The 17,852-nt window shown below is 42.2% G+C and overlaps 1 protein-coding gene and 1 long non-coding RNA gene across 2 annotated transcripts in view; both read left to right on the plus strand.

The window, feature by feature from the left end:
* The first annotated feature begins 1,955 nt into the window (after nucleotides 1–1,955).
* LOC144583644 (uncharacterized) lies at nucleotides 1,956–6,752 on the plus strand. Its single transcript, XR_013537555.1, has 2 exons — nucleotides 1,956–2,392; nucleotides 6,552–6,752. It is a non-coding gene; the product is annotated as an uncharacterized LOC144583644 (long non-coding RNA).
* A 9,001-nt stretch (nucleotides 6,753–15,753) lies between these two features.
* LOC110077511 (cytochrome P450 2K1) overlaps nucleotides 15,754–17,852 on the plus strand; it is a 39,093-nt gene continuing 36,994 nt past the window's right edge. Inside the window, exon 1 of the mRNA XM_073004237.2 lies at nucleotides 15,754–16,107. Coding sequence (XP_072860338.2) covers nucleotides 15,904–16,107 — 204 coding nt within the window. The 5' untranslated portion in view covers nucleotides 15,754–15,903. The remainder of the gene's footprint in view (nucleotides 16,108–17,852) is intronic.

Genomic DNA, 17,852 nt, shown 5'->3' on the forward strand with positions numbered 1-17,852 from the left:
ACCACATGGCACAGAAGCCCGTGGCATTTATTGAGTGAGTTACTTTTGGCCCCAGCAGAATGAGAGGTCTTTGGCACTGAGAGGCATGCATGAGGCATTGAGTTTGTCTTCAGCAACATTACGACTTCCCCCCCAAAAAAAACAAACCACCATTCTGCTTATCTGCCGCTGTTCAGCTGATCAGAGGCCAATAGGCAGCCACCCACTCTACAGCCTAGCCAGCCACCCCATTCCTTTCCCTACCTTAGCCCCGACCCCACTCCCCACCAATACCCCCTTACCTTAATCACTGCTGCCGAGGTCTCCTTCTGGCTTTCCATACACTAAATGAAACTTCAGCCGCCATCTTTCCAAAGGGCAGCCGGTCTCCCTTTTTACATGCATGGCTGGGGGACTAGAAGGAGACCTTAGCAGCAGTGATTAAGGCAAGGGGGTGTTGTTGGGGGCAGGGTGGGGGCTAAGATAGGGAAAGGAAGGGGGTGGCTGGCTGTGTGTATGGGGTGGCTGCCCATCCCCCGCTGATCAGTTGATCTGTGGCCAGTAGGCAGAATGGTTTTGTTTTTGCTTTTTAATACAAAGGATGAATAAAAACGGGTAAATATTAATCCCTTCATATTCATGGTAGTCTCTGGAACCCACAAATATGAAGGGATGAATATTTAATGAATCATCTATTTATGTCGAAAAAGCCGATCCGTTTTTATATTCGTCCCCATCTCTAATTGTATTCCAAGTTAAAATTGTCCAGTTCCTTAAGCAATCAATCCAAATCCATCAATACTTGCTCCAATAGGTCCACTTTAATAGATTGATCATCTTAAGGGATAAACTTGAATCCAGTCTGAGACGTAAAGGGTTTCCCCTGCTTGTAGGCTCAAGGACATTGCTCACCAAATAGTTCACTCAATGTTTGTATTCATGGCCTGATGTCTTTTGTAATCCAGCCCCAGAATCGGTCCAGGATACATCCAAATGTATTTATTGGTCCACAGAGGTCCACATTAGCCAGATAAATATTTCAAGATGGATTGTCTTTGTTAGACTTTCCAGGGTTAATTTGTCAATGCTACAGTCAGTTCTAAGAAAAAAAGGAGAGTCAAAAGAGATTCCTAATTTAGGGCTGTCATAGATTGTTCAAGGTCATGTGTTCTGGGCTTTCCACCAATGCTTAGATAGCCATAACATAACAAGTTTAACTCCCAGAGTTTTTTAGTTAATAATGAAAAGGATTTCTTAAGTTTCTAACGCCAAGTAATACCAAACTTCCTTCCATGAAGTATAATTAAATGTCTAATTAGTGTCCAATTTATATTCTTGGCATCTCTTCCCTCTCTCCAGACTCACCGCTGCTCTATAAGTGATGGGGATAAGAGACACTATTTCTGATATTGGGATTGTCTCGTCCAGGGATAGTCATAAAACTATATAGTTATAAAATCTTTCTTGCCCAATGGTAACAAAGATGTTAATTAGCTGCATTATCCTTCTCTATCACCAGCTTCAGATGACTTGCAAGTGAGCTATTCAGCTGCTTGTTTCCATCCGCTGGTTGATTGAGGAGTTTCCCCAATCAAACGGGGGTAACCACCATTCGCCCTCCATGATCAACAGGCTTCTCCCTCACTTCACTACCTCTTCGGGGTGGTTTTAACAGCCCTGGGGCGGAGGGGTCCCAAACAGGTTGGAATTCAGCCCAGAGGATGGAGCTTCGTCCTCCTGCTGCTGTCTCATCTCAGCATCAAGCTGGAAGTCCACCATGGCATTATCCATGGAGTTTGAGGTAAAGGTGTTGTCCCTCCCACCTCCCAATGAGCAACACTGTGTCAAGTTCCCTGACATGAACCACTGCTGCAATTTCCCCCAAACCAGCTGCTAAAGGGCAGTTTCCTGGGGGGACCTGCTTTTAGGTCATATTACTTGGAAGTGCGAAATCCAAAGTTTACCAACATGGAGGGGTGTAGAGGAGGCAAGGTTCTCTGCAATTTCAGTTTCTATGTTTTTTGGGGGGCTGTTATAGGGCTCCCAGACTTCCAAAGCAAATTGAACAGATTCATGGTTCATTTTCAAAAGTTTGGAAAGTCTGTGGTTCATAGTTCATTAAATTCAGCAAACCTCAAACTACAATGAACTTCTGTGTCGCTGCTTCATATCCATCTCTATAAAAGGTACATTTTAATGGTGTTCACATTTTGTTATATAGCAAATTAACAGGCACCTTTATCCCCAAAAGATATCTTCTGTTATTTTCATCCCCTAACATTCCTCCTCTGTTAATAGGATCCAAAGGATATATTCATAAAATCATAGAAAAATGAAGTTGGAAGGGGCCTGCAAGGCCATCAAGTCCAACCCCCTGCTCAATGCAGTAATACAGTCAAAGCATATCTGCCAGGTGATTATCCAAGTTTTTCTTGAATGCCTCCAGTGTTGGAGCACTCACCAACTCTCGAGGTAACTGGTTCCACTGTTGTACGTACTACACCTTCAAAAAATGACCTGTAGGACTCTTAAGTAGAACAGGAGAAACAGGAGAAAAAAGTATTGGACAATTTCCCAGTGCACTGCCATTTCCTTTCAAGAGCAGGTTGGTTGTTTTAGAAACACTTTTTTAGACACTATAAATAAAATTCCAAATTTAAATAAATACAGAATTGGTTGATATTTGATGTGGACATTATTTTCTAATGAAAATAAAATTGCTCCCTTTCCAGTAACTTTTGTACTGTTATAGTAACCTTGGTTCATTTAGCTAATTCAAGATCAAAAAAATATAATAGCTTCCTTACCTCCCTCCTACAAGTCTGATATAACAAGACAAGATACAGGTAAGGGGATTGAACTAGGAGTACAACTTTATTTAACATTTAATTTGCAATCACTGTAATACTGCAGGGGGCCTACCACAGTACAGAAACCTGGGTCAGGAGCTCAGTAGTAGGGCATTCATTCTTTTGGGCCTGATTTAGCACAATTCCCATTAACTCTTTCTTTAGCTTTTTTTCTGTATGGTTAGCTCACACCAAGATGGAACTGTGGTGGTTTCTGTATCAGCAGAGAAGACAGCTCTGTGATGCATTAGGTGGATTGCACCATTAAGAGAGAGGGCAGAGAAACCCCCTCCTCTATTTTTATCATTTAAAATATATATTTACCTAGCCAATACAGCAAAATTCTAATACAATGCCAGTATTCCATGTACTTTATCTAACAACCCAAAAAATGAAAGTCACCCTATCCCTCTGAGTGATGGCTGTGAGAAAAGGCAGGGAAGCGAACGACGTTGGCTCCATGGTTGCTGTCCACACCATGAAGTGCAGCCGCAGCCAAACCCCGACTGAGGAGGAAGGCAGGGAAAAGGACAGTTTATTTTCCTTCCCTCTCCCCAGCTTTTATTGGAACATTTTCTCCATGCACTGGAGCTGCCCTCAACTATTGTTTCTGCTGTTTCCTTACTCATGACTAAACCAGGTAAACTTACCTGTGAGTAAACTGGGTAAACCTTGTTTGCAAGTAAACCAGGATCTTTAGCTTGAGAGAAAAGGACCCATAGCACAATTTCCAGTGTGGATGGAAGGATAGCTTTTTATAGACTTTCAAACATAGCCCTGAACAATTACCACAGAGGTAATTTGCGATGTTGCTCTATGCATCCAATAAAAGTAAGCATAGTCCAATGTTGCAGTTAATCTGATTTCTAGGATTCAAGAGAGTTTAATCCTTTCTGCTACAGTCTGATTTGAAAAAGCATTGAGTTGTCATCAAAGTAAAGTATAACTGTGAGCTGCCCCTTCCATGAGTCTTTGCAGGAGAAGGAGCTTTATTAAAGGGAGAAAACCACTTGCACCAAAAGTCTTTTACAGAATCAGGTCTGGCTTGATACTGAACTGAAATAAACTTTGGCAGACTCAGGCCCCGACATACAGTGGATACATGGTCCTTTGCAGACCCAGGACCTTCTGGACCAATAACTAAGAAGTCCTTAGCAGCTTCGGGCCCTTCCAGGCCAGGCACAACACAGTTCTTGTCAGATGTTGGTTCTGTCAAGCTGGAAAAGGAAAATGTTATTGTGAAGTCAGGTCCCTTTCAGCATGTAGTAGATAAATCTCCAATTAAGTCCAGCTCCTGCAATGAGCCATAGACATAGACTCCAATCCAACAGGTCAACACAGTCTTGTGGGTGCTGGGGGATTACTTCGCTCCCAAAAATGTCTCTTAAAGAAAAATTCCAGGGGCTTTTGCAGGCAGGAAGCACACACTTCTGAGGCTGCACTCCCTTGGTCCATTGTCCTTGACAGGAGAAAGGTTCATACACGATGACGCCACCACCCCTCCTGGGTAGCAGGACAGGAAGCAGAGCAGAAACTGCTTCAGGAGATGGCAGGGCTCAGGATGTGGAGGCAGAAATCTGAATGAGTGCAGTAACTGGAGAATCAGGGCTCAAGGCAGGAGGGTAGAGGACCAGCCACCTGCCTCCCTTGTCTCCAGCAGCACCCTGCATGTCTCTAGCTTTCCAGGAGCCTTGACCCTTGGAGACTTGCTCCGTTTCTCCTTATCCTGGCAGTTGCATTAGACGTTTTAGCCAGTTCCTTTTGTGGCAGCATCTCAGCACAGACTTCTCCTTCCCTGAGCATAGACCAGTCTTGCCAGTGTTCTTCCTCCCCCTCAGAGTCTTCCGGTCAACTTTTTATTTCTAGCTCAGCCACACACACCCAGCTGTTCCTGCAAGGGTGGTGGTGATGGTGGTGCTGTTCCCCCTGCCTCACCCCAGGATCCAGGTGTAGTGTGCTGAGAAAGGGCATCTGCTGTGTCTGACAAGGTGGTCTGCCAGCCAGCTGCAGCTGGAGCAGGCTCACAATAACTTATCCCACATAGATTTTGGGGAAATGAATGAATGACTGAGGAGGAGAAACAAACTGGGTGGAAAGTGGAATGCATTGTTTCAGTTAATATGTTTAACAAAGTAAATGAACCTGGAGTAATTTTCCATTCAAAGATTCGTACAGAGCCTTCTGAATTTTTCTTCTGTTCAATTCTAACAAGTGCACCAGGTTTAATACTGCATTCATTGTTACAGACTCATGGATTTGGGGGCTGTATGCATCCTATTTAAGTTTCACTAGAAATGAACATTTTTCCTTCTTTTCTAGGATATAAATCAATATTGATTGATAAATCAAGGCAAGTGAGATATTGAAGGAGTAGTTTGACCAGTTCTACTCGCCCAGTGAATCTCCATGGCTGAGTGGGGATTTCAATCCTGGTCTCCAAACTCCTAGTCTGTCACTTTCTCCACTATACCATGCTGGGTATTTGAAACTGCCATAAATAATTTCTATTCCCCCCCCCCATGGCTCTTGTTTTGTTCTTTGTGCAAAAGAAAGGCAGCCTAAGGAACTCCATTCAGCAGAGTTGAAGGTGATGCTTGTTGAGTTTTTCCTGCCCCCGCCCACTCTGACTGAAATGCAGGCTCCTGCTCTGGGATCTTCCAGAGCAGGAGCCTTGGCAGAAGGAGTATTCACAGATCAGTAAAACAAACCCCCTTTTCAAAACTTTGAACCTATTAGATGTACTGTTGCCATTTAGTTAGAAATGTTTGATTCTCCTGGGAAGGAGCACTTAAGGGGTTTCCAGAATGGGTCAAATTAGCCATCCTCCTCCCCTACATCAAAAAGCCCTCCTTGCTCATCTCACCTTCTTCTTATAGATTCTCTCACAGTCCAACTGTGCCCAACAGCTGGTGGGGGGCAGTCCTGAGAACTCTTGCCTCTCCAATACCACCTCTCACTATTTTTATATAATGCATGCTGCAGGAAATTTGGCTGGAGCCAATGTGCTCTTGGATTTTCTCCATGTGATAACAGGATTAATAATAAATCTGCCTTTGCACACACTGAACATTTCACTCTTAAGAGCAAACTCAGGTATAGGCTGAGTTACTGACAAACAGGATCTGCAAGAAACAACTGGGCTACCCAAACAGGCCTCAGAAATTCACATGCTATGAAAGCTGCCATTAACTCTGACAGTCTGGGTCATCCTTTAAACCACTAGGTTTAATGAGATTAGATTGCATTGCACTTTGAGCCCCATTCCAGCATTCATTTGAGGGCTAAAGAGGTGCCAGGGAGGTGGACATACCCTCATTTGCCAGAGAGGTGGACATTTGGGGCAGAATTCAAAGTGGACATGCACATTGCCACCACCCATTTAGTAAGCATCTACAGATGGAAATTATAACAAGTTGTTGCTGCAAAGGACCACTGGATTTCACAAGAGAAAGACATTTCAAATGGCAGCCAAACAAAAAACTGGAAGAAAGGTTATCTCAAAGGGCCATAGTCGACTGCTAAAGGAGGCATTTTGTAACCAAACAGCTTCTGAAAGCTAACTAAGAAATACTGACTAACTCTAGGCAGTTTTGTTCTGTTACCCATTAAATTACTAGCTCAAAGTGACCTGTTTCAGTGCTATTCTATGCATAACTGCCCTGGGTACAAAGTGGAAGAAATGTCCATGCACTCAAGTAGGTCTCTGGCCTGTTTTTCTTCTAGGTTCCTATTGAGGAGGTGTCACACACAAGCAATCATCATTACCAGGAGGATCAAAGAAAACAGAGTGTTGAAAGATAGAAGGAGCAGCCCAAAACTACCTGTTCTCTTTATCATGCTATTGATTACTTGTGAAATGTCTTGGCCATACATTATTTTTCTATCTGTGTCTGTTTTATGCAAACATAAAACCACAACAAAACATGAGTTTCGGCATCTTTTTCTATTTAAAATAATAGTTTTCTTTCTTCCTTTGTTGGGACGAAGGCAGCATATAAACAAACAAACAAACAAACAAACAAACAAACAAACAAACAAACAAACAAACAAACAAACAAACAAACAAACAAATAAAGGGAATCTGTTTGTCTAGCTAAATTTTGTAAATATTGCACACATGAACAATCACGTTTTTCAGAACAACATGCAACTATAGAAAAGCAAAAAAGCAGTTATTAATGATAATTTAACATGTAAGATTAAATTTGTCATGATCACTTCTCCCCAAAGAGATAATGATCTCGGTCAGGGAATCACTGTGGGTACAAAACCTTCACCCATTTTACACAGAAGCTATCAGACTCCATCTTTGTATGACTACAAGTTCCAGTTTCCTCCTATTTGCTCACAAACCACCCCTTGGAGTTAAAAAATTCATGGTTTTGTACAATCCTGCATTTTTGACTAAACAAGCAAGGTTACATAAGTGGCCTAGTATTCTAGCGAAATATAGTGTTATACAATGCAATAATAAAAATTCAATTTAAAGTTGCAAAACTAGTCTAGCAGCAGCATGAGTAGCCAAAGTTCTAACAGTAGCAAATGATCATAGAACTCTTGTGTTGAGGCAATTCTAGGAATCTGAAAAATAGAAAACAACAGGATAGTACTGAAACAGTAATATAGCACTCTGGACATGCACAGGAACCACTGGCATTGAAACACGATCTTCAGCCATTTCCCACTCCATGGTACTTCCTCAATAGACTGTCAGCCATGACATTCAGCCTGCCGGGAATATGCTGCACCTCAAAATCGAAATCCTGCAAAGTTAAACACCAACACCAACACTTTTGATTATGAGATTTCATCTTCTTGGTCTGTTTGCAAAACGAATTTCTGGACCCACAAGTATGGACTTAAATGCCAGAGCTTCTTTCTCAGGTACGGAGTAAGCTCTCTCTTGAGGTACAAGCTTCTTGCTGAAAAAAGAAATGGGATGCAATACCACCTCAGAATTCACTTGCAACAATACAGCACCTATGCGCCAGTCTGAAGCATCTGTCTGTAAAACAAAAGGCTTTTAAAAATCTGGAGAAATAAGAATAGGAGCAGTCATCATTCAAGGCATCAAATGCTCTCTGACACTCTAGGGTCCAATTTACTTTGATAGACATGTGCATCTTTGTAAGCTCAGTAAGGGGCACAGCCAATTCACTGAATTCAGGAATGAATCTTGAGAGGGGAATAGCACTCCATAAATAGAGGAAAAACTGGATATATGTCCAAATGGCACCAGTCGGAGGAGAGCACATTATATATAACTGTTTATATAACTATTTATATAACTGCATATTATATAACTGTTTATGTGGTTTGGTGTTATGATTTTTAATGGATTTTTTTGTTTTTTTAAAAAATGTTTTTAAGCAGTTGGGTTGACAACTCTCCCATGTTTTTCAACATCTGTGCTCTGCCATGCTGAGATGGTCTCATATTCTCAGAATGCTTAATGTATATGGAGGCCCAGGGCAAATCAGGTTCTGGGGGCCACTCATACACAGGAATTCCACGGGCAATGTGCGCTTCCTTCCCCACCTTCCCAGCACAACTACCCAATCATCTTTTGCAGCTTGCTCTTCCCTCTTCTGTCTGCTCAGTCAGCCATCTTTTGATTCTGAGATTTCATCTTCTTGGTCTGTCTGCAAAACAAATTTCTGGCCCCACAGGTATGGGCATAAATGATTCACTAACTACACAATCACCAGAGCATCTTTCTCAGGTACGGAATAAGCTCTCTCTTAAAGTAAAAGCTTCTTGCTGAAAAAAGAAATGGGATGCAATGCCACCTCAGAATTCACTTGCAACAATACAGCACCTATGCCGCAGTCTGAAGCATCTGTCTGTAAAACAAAAGGCTTTTAAAAATCTGGTGAAATCAGAATAGGAGCAGTCATCATTCAAGGCATCAAATGTCTGACACTCTAGGGTCCAATTTACTTTGATAGACATGCACGTCTTTGTAAGCTCAGTAAGGGGCACAGCCAATTCACTGAATTCAGGAATGAATCTTGAGAGGGGAATGGCACTCCATAAATAGAGGAAAAACTGGATATATGTCCAAATGGCACCAGTCGGAGGAAAGCACATTATATATAACTGTTTATATAACTATTTATATAACTGCATATTATATAACTGTTTATGTGGTTTGGTGTTATGATTTTTTATGGATTTTTTTGTTTCTTTTTTATAATGTTTTTGAGCAGTTGGGTTGACAACTCTCTCATGTTTTTCAACATCTGTGCTCTGCCATGCTGAGATGGTCTCATATTCTCAGAATGCTTAATGTATATGGAGGCCCAGGGCAAATCAGGTTCTGGGGGCCACTCATACACAGGAATTCCATGGGCAATGTGTGCTTCCTTCCCCACCTTCCCAGCACAACTACCCAATCATCTTTTGCAGCTTGCTCTTCCCTCTTCTGTCTGCTCAGTCAGCCATCCGTTCAAAGGCAGTGCTGTAGGAATCCCTGTCATACCTCTTATTTGGAGTGGATAGCTGACGGAGGAGGTGGAAGAGGGAAGAGCCCACTGTAAAGGGTGAGTGGGCAGTCGTGTTGGGGAGGCAGTGAGGGAAGCACACATTACCTGAGGAATGGGCAAGCATGCAGGAGAAGCAGAAGGGGGGATGCTATGCCCACACAAAACCTGTGCAAGCATGGTGACACATTGGCCTGGACCTCTGAACCCATGCCCATCTCTATGGATAAGTTTCAGTTTCTGCAGCCTGATGATGTGGACAGGACTCTTGGAGAGGTGAAGGGTACCATATGTCTGTGGGACCCTTGCCCTTTCTGGCTTATAAAAACTGCCAGAGAGGGACTGGCTGTGTGGGCATGAGGGCACCTCTGTGCAGCAAGATATGCTGTCACAGCATACTTTAAGGAGGCAGTAGTAGGAACATTGTTTTGTTATGTTTTTTTAAACCTCCTTCGATCCCACAATATAGAATAATTAACGACCATTCTTGGAATATTCCATTCTTGGGCAAAGTCATAGCTTCCCAGCTCCATGGGTTCCTAGATGAGATGGATTGTTTAGATCCATTTCAATCGGACTTCAGGCCTAGTTATGGAACAGAGACTGCTTTGGTTACCTTGGTGAATGACCTATGAAGGAAACGGTACATGGAGAACGTATTTGTTCTGCTAGTCATTTCAGCAGCTTTTTATACTACTAACCATGGTACGCCTCTGGACTGTCTCTCTGGGATGTGACTTGGAGGCATTGCTTTACAGTGGCTCTGGTTCTTCCTGGACAGGAGAACCTGGAGGGTAGTGCTGAGGGACTCTTGTCCGACAACCTGGCTGATGACCTGCAGTGTCCCTCAGGATTCTGTTTATGTTATTTAACATCTAGATGAATTTGCTTTGCTTGACTCCAAGCTATCTAGAAGACTGTATCTCACTTTATGAGCCTACCTGGGTAGTAAGATCACCAGGAGAGGCTTTTCTCTAGATCCCATCACCCTCAGTGGTGTGTTTGGTGGGGATATGGGAAAGGGTCTTCTCTGTTGCTGCTCCCAGAATCTGGAACACGCTCCCACAGGAGGCCAAAATGGCCTCATCTTTGCTGCACTTCTGTAAGCAGACAGAGACCTTTCTCTATGGGCAGGCTTTCCATTAAATCTTAGTTGATCAAGGAGATTTTTTTAAAAAGGGATCATTTTATTCTATTATTTTACTTGCGATTTTAATATAAAGCTCTTTAATCTCTCTGGATTGAGAGCAAAGACCAAAGTCCAGCTGAAATGCATGCGAGACTTCCTGTTCGCCGATGATGCAGGCATTGTTGCCCACTCTGCTGAAGACCTCCAACAACTCATGAATCGTTATAGCAAGGCCTGCCAAGACTTTGGACTAACTATCAGCCTGAAGAAAACACCAGTCATGGGCCAGGGTGTGGACTCACCTCCCTCTATTGCCATCTCCATGCAAGAATTGGAGGTTGTACATGACTTTGTGTACCTTGGCTCAATGATCTCTGAAACTCTCTCTCCCTAGATGTCGAGCTGGATAAATACACTGGCAAAGCAGCTACCATGTTCTCTAGACTCACAAAGAGAGTATGGCTCAATAAGAAGCTGATGACATATATCAAGATCCATAGAGCCTGTGTCCTGAGCACACTCCTGTACTGCTGTGAGTCCTGGACCCTTTGTGCACAGCAGGAGAGGAAGCTGAACACCTCTGTTGCCTCCGATGCATTTTTGGTATCACATGGCAGGACAAAGTTCCAAATAGAGTTGTCTTAGAATGAGCTGGAATTTTTAGCATGTATACATTACTGAAACAGCAACGTCTACATTGGCTTGGACATGTTGTGAGAATGGCTGGTGGTCGGATTCCAAAAGATCTCCTGTATGGAAATTAGTGCAGGGAAATCACCCCAGAGGGAGACTACAGCTGGGATACAAGGATATCTGTAAGCGGGATCTGAAGGCCTAAGGAATGGACCTCAACAGATGGGAAACCCTGATATCTGAGCGTTCAGCCTGGAGGCAGACATTGCATCATGGCCTTTCCCAATTTGAAGAGACCCTTGTCCAGCAAGCCGAGGTGAAGAGGCAGTTGTGAAAGCAGCAAAATCAGGGAGCTGGACAGGGGAGAGATTGTATTTGTCTTAAGTGTGGAAGGGATTATCACTCTTGAATTGGCCTTCTCAGCCACACTAGATGCTGTTCCAAGTCCTCCATGCAGAGCACGTTACCATAGTCTCTTGAGACTGAAGGATGCCGAATCTAATCTAAAATCTATTATGAGTTTTAACATATCTCTTTAATGCATTTTAATATTGTCATTATTTATTATTTACCTTTTAACTTTGTTTTTAATATTGTACAGTGGGGTCTTGACTTAAGAACGGCTTGAGTTAAGAACATTTTGACTTAAGAACCACTCTCATAGGAAAATATTGACTTGACTTAAGTACTTAGATTTGAGTTAAGAACTGAAAAAACCCACGTGGGAGGCAGGGAAAGTGCAAAAAGTGAACTTTCAGTTCACTGTTGGCCAGTGCAAAGGGTGCCTGTCTGCTTCCTCACTCCTCCCAGTGTTTAGAGAGAGGATTGGGAGACAGTCTTCAGACTGCCTGGTACTGTACTGCCTGGACTGTATTTTCCCTGCCCTCCTTGAACCTTTCTTGACCTAAGAAAAAAAAGAAACAAAATATCCCCCTCTAGTGGTTGAAGGCGGAATAGCAGCTTCCCATTAGTTTCTATGGACGGAAAAGAGCAGATACGGATCAAATGGTTTTCAATGCATTCCTATGGGAAATGCAGATTTGACTTGAGAACTTTTTGACTTGAGAACCACCTTCCAATACGGATTAAGTTCTCAAGTCAAGACCCCACTGTATGTTGCCTTGGATCCATTAGGAAAAAGAAGGCATATAAATTTTTCATTAATTCATTAAGATCAGAAACACTGCCATTCTAATACTAAAGCACACTTAGAATGAACAAAAAACACATACCCTGATTTCTGATGGTTGTTGTGGGTTTTTCAGGCTGTTTGGCCGTGTTCTGGAGATTTTTCTTCCTAACATTTCACCAGTCTCTGTGGCTGGCATCTTCAGAGGACAGGAGCTAGAACTCTGTCTGTGTTCTGGTGTAGTGTGTGGGATTGTTGAGTATTTGTAGCTGTGGGATCAGGGTTTTGTTCTTTTCAGGAGATTGGTTGTTTCCTGTTATCAGGTTTTTTTTTGTTATGGGTGTTTTTTTGTGGTAAGGGGGAAGACGAACTGTCACGTGATTGATGGGTGTCCTTGGATAGTCTTTTGTCTGCAGTGACAGCCTTATGGCTGGGTGGAGTTCATTGATTTTTTTTGCAGGTTTATATTTTTTCAGTGCTGGGAGCCAGGCTTTGTTGAGTTTTAGACTTTCTTCTTTTTTTGTTGAAGCTGTGCTTTTGTTTGCGGATTTCAATGGCTTCCCTGTGCAGTCTAACATAATGATTGCAGGTGTTGTCCAGTACTTCTGTCTTTTGAAATAAGATTTCATGTCCAGCTTGTTTCAGGGCATGTTCAGCTACTGCCGATTTTTCTAGTTGTTTTAGTCTGCAGTGTCTTTCATGTTCTTTGATTCTGGTCTGGATGCTGTGTTTTGTGGTTCCAATATATACCTGGCCGCAACTGCAAGGTATCCAGTATACTCTTGCAGTGTGAGGTGATCCATTTTGTCCTTTGCTGACTAACATTTGTTGTATTTTTGTGGTGGGCCTGAATACTGTTCGTAGGTTGTGTTTTATCAACAGTTTTCCAGTGGGGTCTGTGACCCCTTTGATGTATGGCAGGAATACATTATTTGTGGGGGGCTGTTTTTCTTCTTCACTTTGGTGTTGTTTTCTTGGTTTGATGGCTCTTTTGATTTCATTCTTAGAATACCCATTTGCCTGTAAGGCACTATTCAGGTGGTTGAGTTTAGTGCTGAGAAATTGAGCTTCACAGTTCCAATTTGCACAGTCAACCAGTGTTTTGATTATGCCTCTTTTTTGTTGTGGGTGGTGATTGCAGTTTTTATGTAGGTACCGTTCTGTTTGGGTGGGTTTTCTCTAGACCTTGTGCCCCAAAAGGAGGTCAGGTTTGATCATGACATCTAAGAAAAGGAGCTGGCCCTCTGTTTCTTTTTCCATGGTGAATGCTATTTGGGTGGATGCTACTGTGATGGTTTCGAAATTCTTCCAGTTTTTCTTCACTGTGGCTCCAAATTGCAAAGGTGTCATCTACATATTGGACGTTTCTTCCGAGGAACATTTCAAAAAATGGCCCTGGCTTTGACACCCTTTGCACCCACAGTCTGGTTCTGATACATTTACTTCCACACAGGTGAACACACTAAAGCCCATTGAATCTCATCTGCTAGGAGATCACTTTGCAGAATTATATCCAGTTTCTCAATTTCTCTGATATTATGCATGCTAATATTTACCTTCCTTCATAATGCCCCTGAATGGTGCTATTTATCTGAGATTATGGAGGTTCCAAAATAGCTGCCAGTCTGCTAACACTTACATCCATCCTGTTCTCTGGTATGGGAAATCCACCAATGAGTATAACTTGCTTAGATTTTTCAGTCATAGTAGACCCGTCTTGATTTATAAAGCTTTTTTGATCTCTCCCATACAAAATTAGAACCAAAAAAAGGCCACAATTATTTGGAAATGGACAAATCATGTCATGGATTCAGGGGCAAGTCAGCATCAATGCTTTCTACTGGATCAAGGGTAGATTGGCATTGATCTGTTGGCCATTTGTTAAGATGCAGAGCAAGGCTTGGGGTTCTAAAAACCACTAGATGGAACCACCTCATATTGGTTGATATACAACAGTCAATATAAAATAACATGTAAATTGTACAGAATGTAAACATTCAGAAAGACACACAGTATCCAGAATCCTGTTGCTTTTTAATGCATGCATGAACAAAAACACAGAAGTCACAGTAGCTAATTGAAATTAATTTACAGTAGAAAGTGACCATCACAAAAAATATTTTGTTAATTAGTTTGTATTAGTGATTAGAAATGTCATGTTTTGGTTTTTGCACATTTCTTTCTTTAAAAGCAACTCTGACCAATATTTCTTCTTCTCCTGCTTCTTTAAACAAGAGAATCTCCACAATATGCAGACATAAAGTAGGTTCTGCTTCAGTAGTTTCAGTATCTGGAGGAGGAAAATGGACTATATATTTTTGGCTTAGCTGGAAAATATAATCTTCAGAATATTCAACAAAACATGTCAAAAGATACTAAATTGAACTAAATTACCTGAAAGCAACTGTACAAAATGTATGAGCCAAAATTCTGTGGCAGAGACACACTAAAGGTGTAACTTTGCACAATGAATTGCTGTACATTAAGAAAACTCTATAGGGATTAACAGTTGCAACTGAGTTTCATGATTCAGGATGTAACAGACAATGACTAAAGAGACTTCTTAAATTGTGTCAATTTGCTGCTCAATTTTACACTTTTTTCAACAGGATTTCAGCCATTGTCCAGAAGGAAGTGTCAGTAAGAGACATTTTAGCATGGAAAATTTAGATAGATTCTGTTAGCTTTTTAAACTAAAAAAATAATTAAAATATCAGTCTGCATATTAATCAGGTTCTTTGATATTATCGTTTATCCATTGCACTTTGTTCTCTTCATTTGGATTTTGTTTCTCAAACTGAAGAAATTTTTATATTTTTTTCATTGCTTTTTCCCCAGATGTGAACATTTTGCACATACTGTATTTTGTGACTGATACAGGTATAATGGTGTATGCAGCTTTATACATTAACAGGTTTAAAATAGACACATGATACTTTCATGATTATTATGTTTCTCCAAAGTGCACCACAAGGCATATAAATGAATTTCCAATAATAGACAGGACTCCTTGGTCTAACAAGGGGCCTTGCAACCAATAAAAGGTCCACTTCAGTCCCATGAACCAATGTTGGGAAATTTCAACCCTCCAGATATGATATGTTTCACTCCAAGTCCCACAATTCCTTACACAAGGCCACACTTGCTGCTGGGTCGTCTGGAAGCTGAAATTGAAAACACTTGGAGAGCTGAAGGTTCTCCTCCCCTAATATGGAAAGTCAGTTTCTGACCTTCACACCCACTCACACAGAGAAAAATGGTCCCATATAGCAACCAGGCAACCATCAGGCAAAAACCTCCGTAAGGGTTAGGTGTAATTTAGATACCACAGCTCATAATTTCATGGAAACAACTCTGGGAAGACTGCTTTTGTGAGGACTCTCCCCCATCAGAACATGTAATCATCTAATTTCTAGGATTCAGGAGAGTTTAATCTGTTGGCCACAGTTTCACTGGGAGAAATAGGGAGTTGTGACCATTCAGTCATCAAATTAAAGGATAACTTATCAAGTATAGATTTTGGAAGATGAGCAGGAGAAAAAAAAACTGGGGGAAAGTGGAGCACCTAGTTTCAGTTAATATGTTTAATGATTCACCAGAGGAAATAACTGAACCTGAAAATAAATATTTCTCTATATAAATTTACTTCAGAAGCAAGCACTGTTCTAATCAAATGTTATTATAACTTGGATTGTAAGTTCTATGGGAAACCAGAAAATAGAAATGGATTGGATTACTCCTGTTTCTATATTGTTCCTGTCTGGCCTTATGATGATGTTGGTTTTGAAAACGAGGGATTTCTGGAAGAACAGCTCTCAGCGTCTACCCCCAGGACCCTGGCCGTTACCGCTTGTTGGAAATCTTCTCATAATGGATCGGAAAAGGCCTTATAAGAGCATGCTGAAGGTAACATTTTCTGTTCTTTTCTCCCATGCAAGGCAAGGAGGATATAACATTTCAGCCTTCAGTGTAGGTAAGTACGTGCAAAATGTATGCCACCTATGGATTTACTGGAGTTTCTTTTCTTTAACTCTCCAGTTGCTCTGTTTCTGTAAGGTGGACCAGCTGTAGGAAAGTAAGTGGGCTGAAAAGGATGCGCAGAGGGAAGGATTGCCCCTTCCCCAAAAAAGGTCTCTGTGTGTCTGCTAGAGAGGTGCATGTTCATTTTGCTACTTCACTGATTTTGAAGATGGAACAGGTTCTTTTTGTCTTGTTCCAAAGGGAAGAGCCTGAATTAATGGATTCAGGCTAGAAGAAATGAGATTTCAAGTAACCAGACCCCTTAGTTGCAGGACGTCTCCTCTTATGCTGGCAAGACGTGCTAAAGAAAAACATGGAAACTGAGGAGAAGGACAAGCTGGTTCTTGCTGGGCTGTCTTGAGAAGGGGGTGCTGACATTCATCCGAGCAACTCATCACCTTCTGGTCCCGGGGAAAGCGAGTGGTGGGTGCTGCTGCACTTTCATCAGCTCAGTGCACTATAATGGCTACCTGGAAAGAAAGGCTTGTTTTTCCATTTGCCAAAGCCCGTTGTGTGAGTGAGGTTTCCCCACTAGATTGCATGTATATCTTTGTACCATTTCCATCGACAGCTTCCAATTCCGCGTCACTTTGCTTTCCATCACAAAAGCACCGTAATTTTTGGTTTTTCCCCCTCTGTGCCTCTCTTCCTCAAGAATGGGGGCAATTTGTAAATCAAGGGTTCAGGTGAGAAGCCTTACAACTTGTATGGTGAAATCTCAGGTCTAGTTTTCCCCTCACAGGCAGCCCATGAGAGGGAGAAATGTTCCCTTCTTTCTGCTTTTCCTAGAATGCTGGTCTTCTCTTACTAATTCTGGAACAAAAGGAATATCATGTTGAAGGAGTGAAGCATTTGGCTTCAGGCCTGCTATGGGATGGAGACTGCTTGGTCACCTTGGTGGCTAGCCTACATTAGGTACTGGACAGGGGAAGTCTGTCCTTATTGGTTCTGCTGGACCTCTCAGCACCTTTGGGTACTATAGACCACGGTGTCCTTCTGGGCTGTCTTTCTGGGCTCAGACTTGATGGGTCTGTTTTACAGTGGCTCTGGTCTTTTCAGGAGGAGAGAACACAGAGAGTGGTGTTGGGGAGGTCCTGTGCAACACCCTGCTTGCTGGCCTGTGGTGTCCCCCAGGGTCCTCTTTTGTCCCTTTTGCTATTTAACATCTACACGAAGCCACTCACAGAGCTTGTCCAGAGTGTTGGGATTTGGTGTGGATGACATCCTATTTTACCTTTGCATTCCATCTAAATCTGAGGAAGCTGTTTCAGTTCTAGTCAGGTCAATTTTGGTAAATTGACCAAAATAACTGAAATCTAATCCAAACAAGAGAGAGGTGCTCCTACTCCCCTGGAAATTAGGTCAAGGAACAGGGATACAGCCTGTGCTAGGTGCGTGGTGGCACATCTGAAAGCACAGGTGCACAGCTTGGAGGTGCTTCTGGAATCACCTCTGAGCCGTTGCACAATTAAAGCTAGTGAGCCACCTGTTCCTGTTCCTTGAGAGTTCCAGTCTGAGGATGGTAACACCTGCCTTGGTTACATCCCAGCTGAGCTTACTACAATCCACTGAAAATGTTTGGAAAAGCCAGTGGATCCAAAATGGTGCAGTCAGATTGTTAACTGGGGCTG

The sequence above is a fragment of the Pogona vitticeps genome, chromosome 1 (assembly GCF_051106095.1).
Source record: "Pogona vitticeps strain Pit_001003342236 chromosome 1, PviZW2.1, whole genome shotgun sequence".
Classification (NCBI taxonomy): Eukaryota; Metazoa; Chordata; class Lepidosauria; order Squamata; family Agamidae; genus Pogona; species Pogona vitticeps.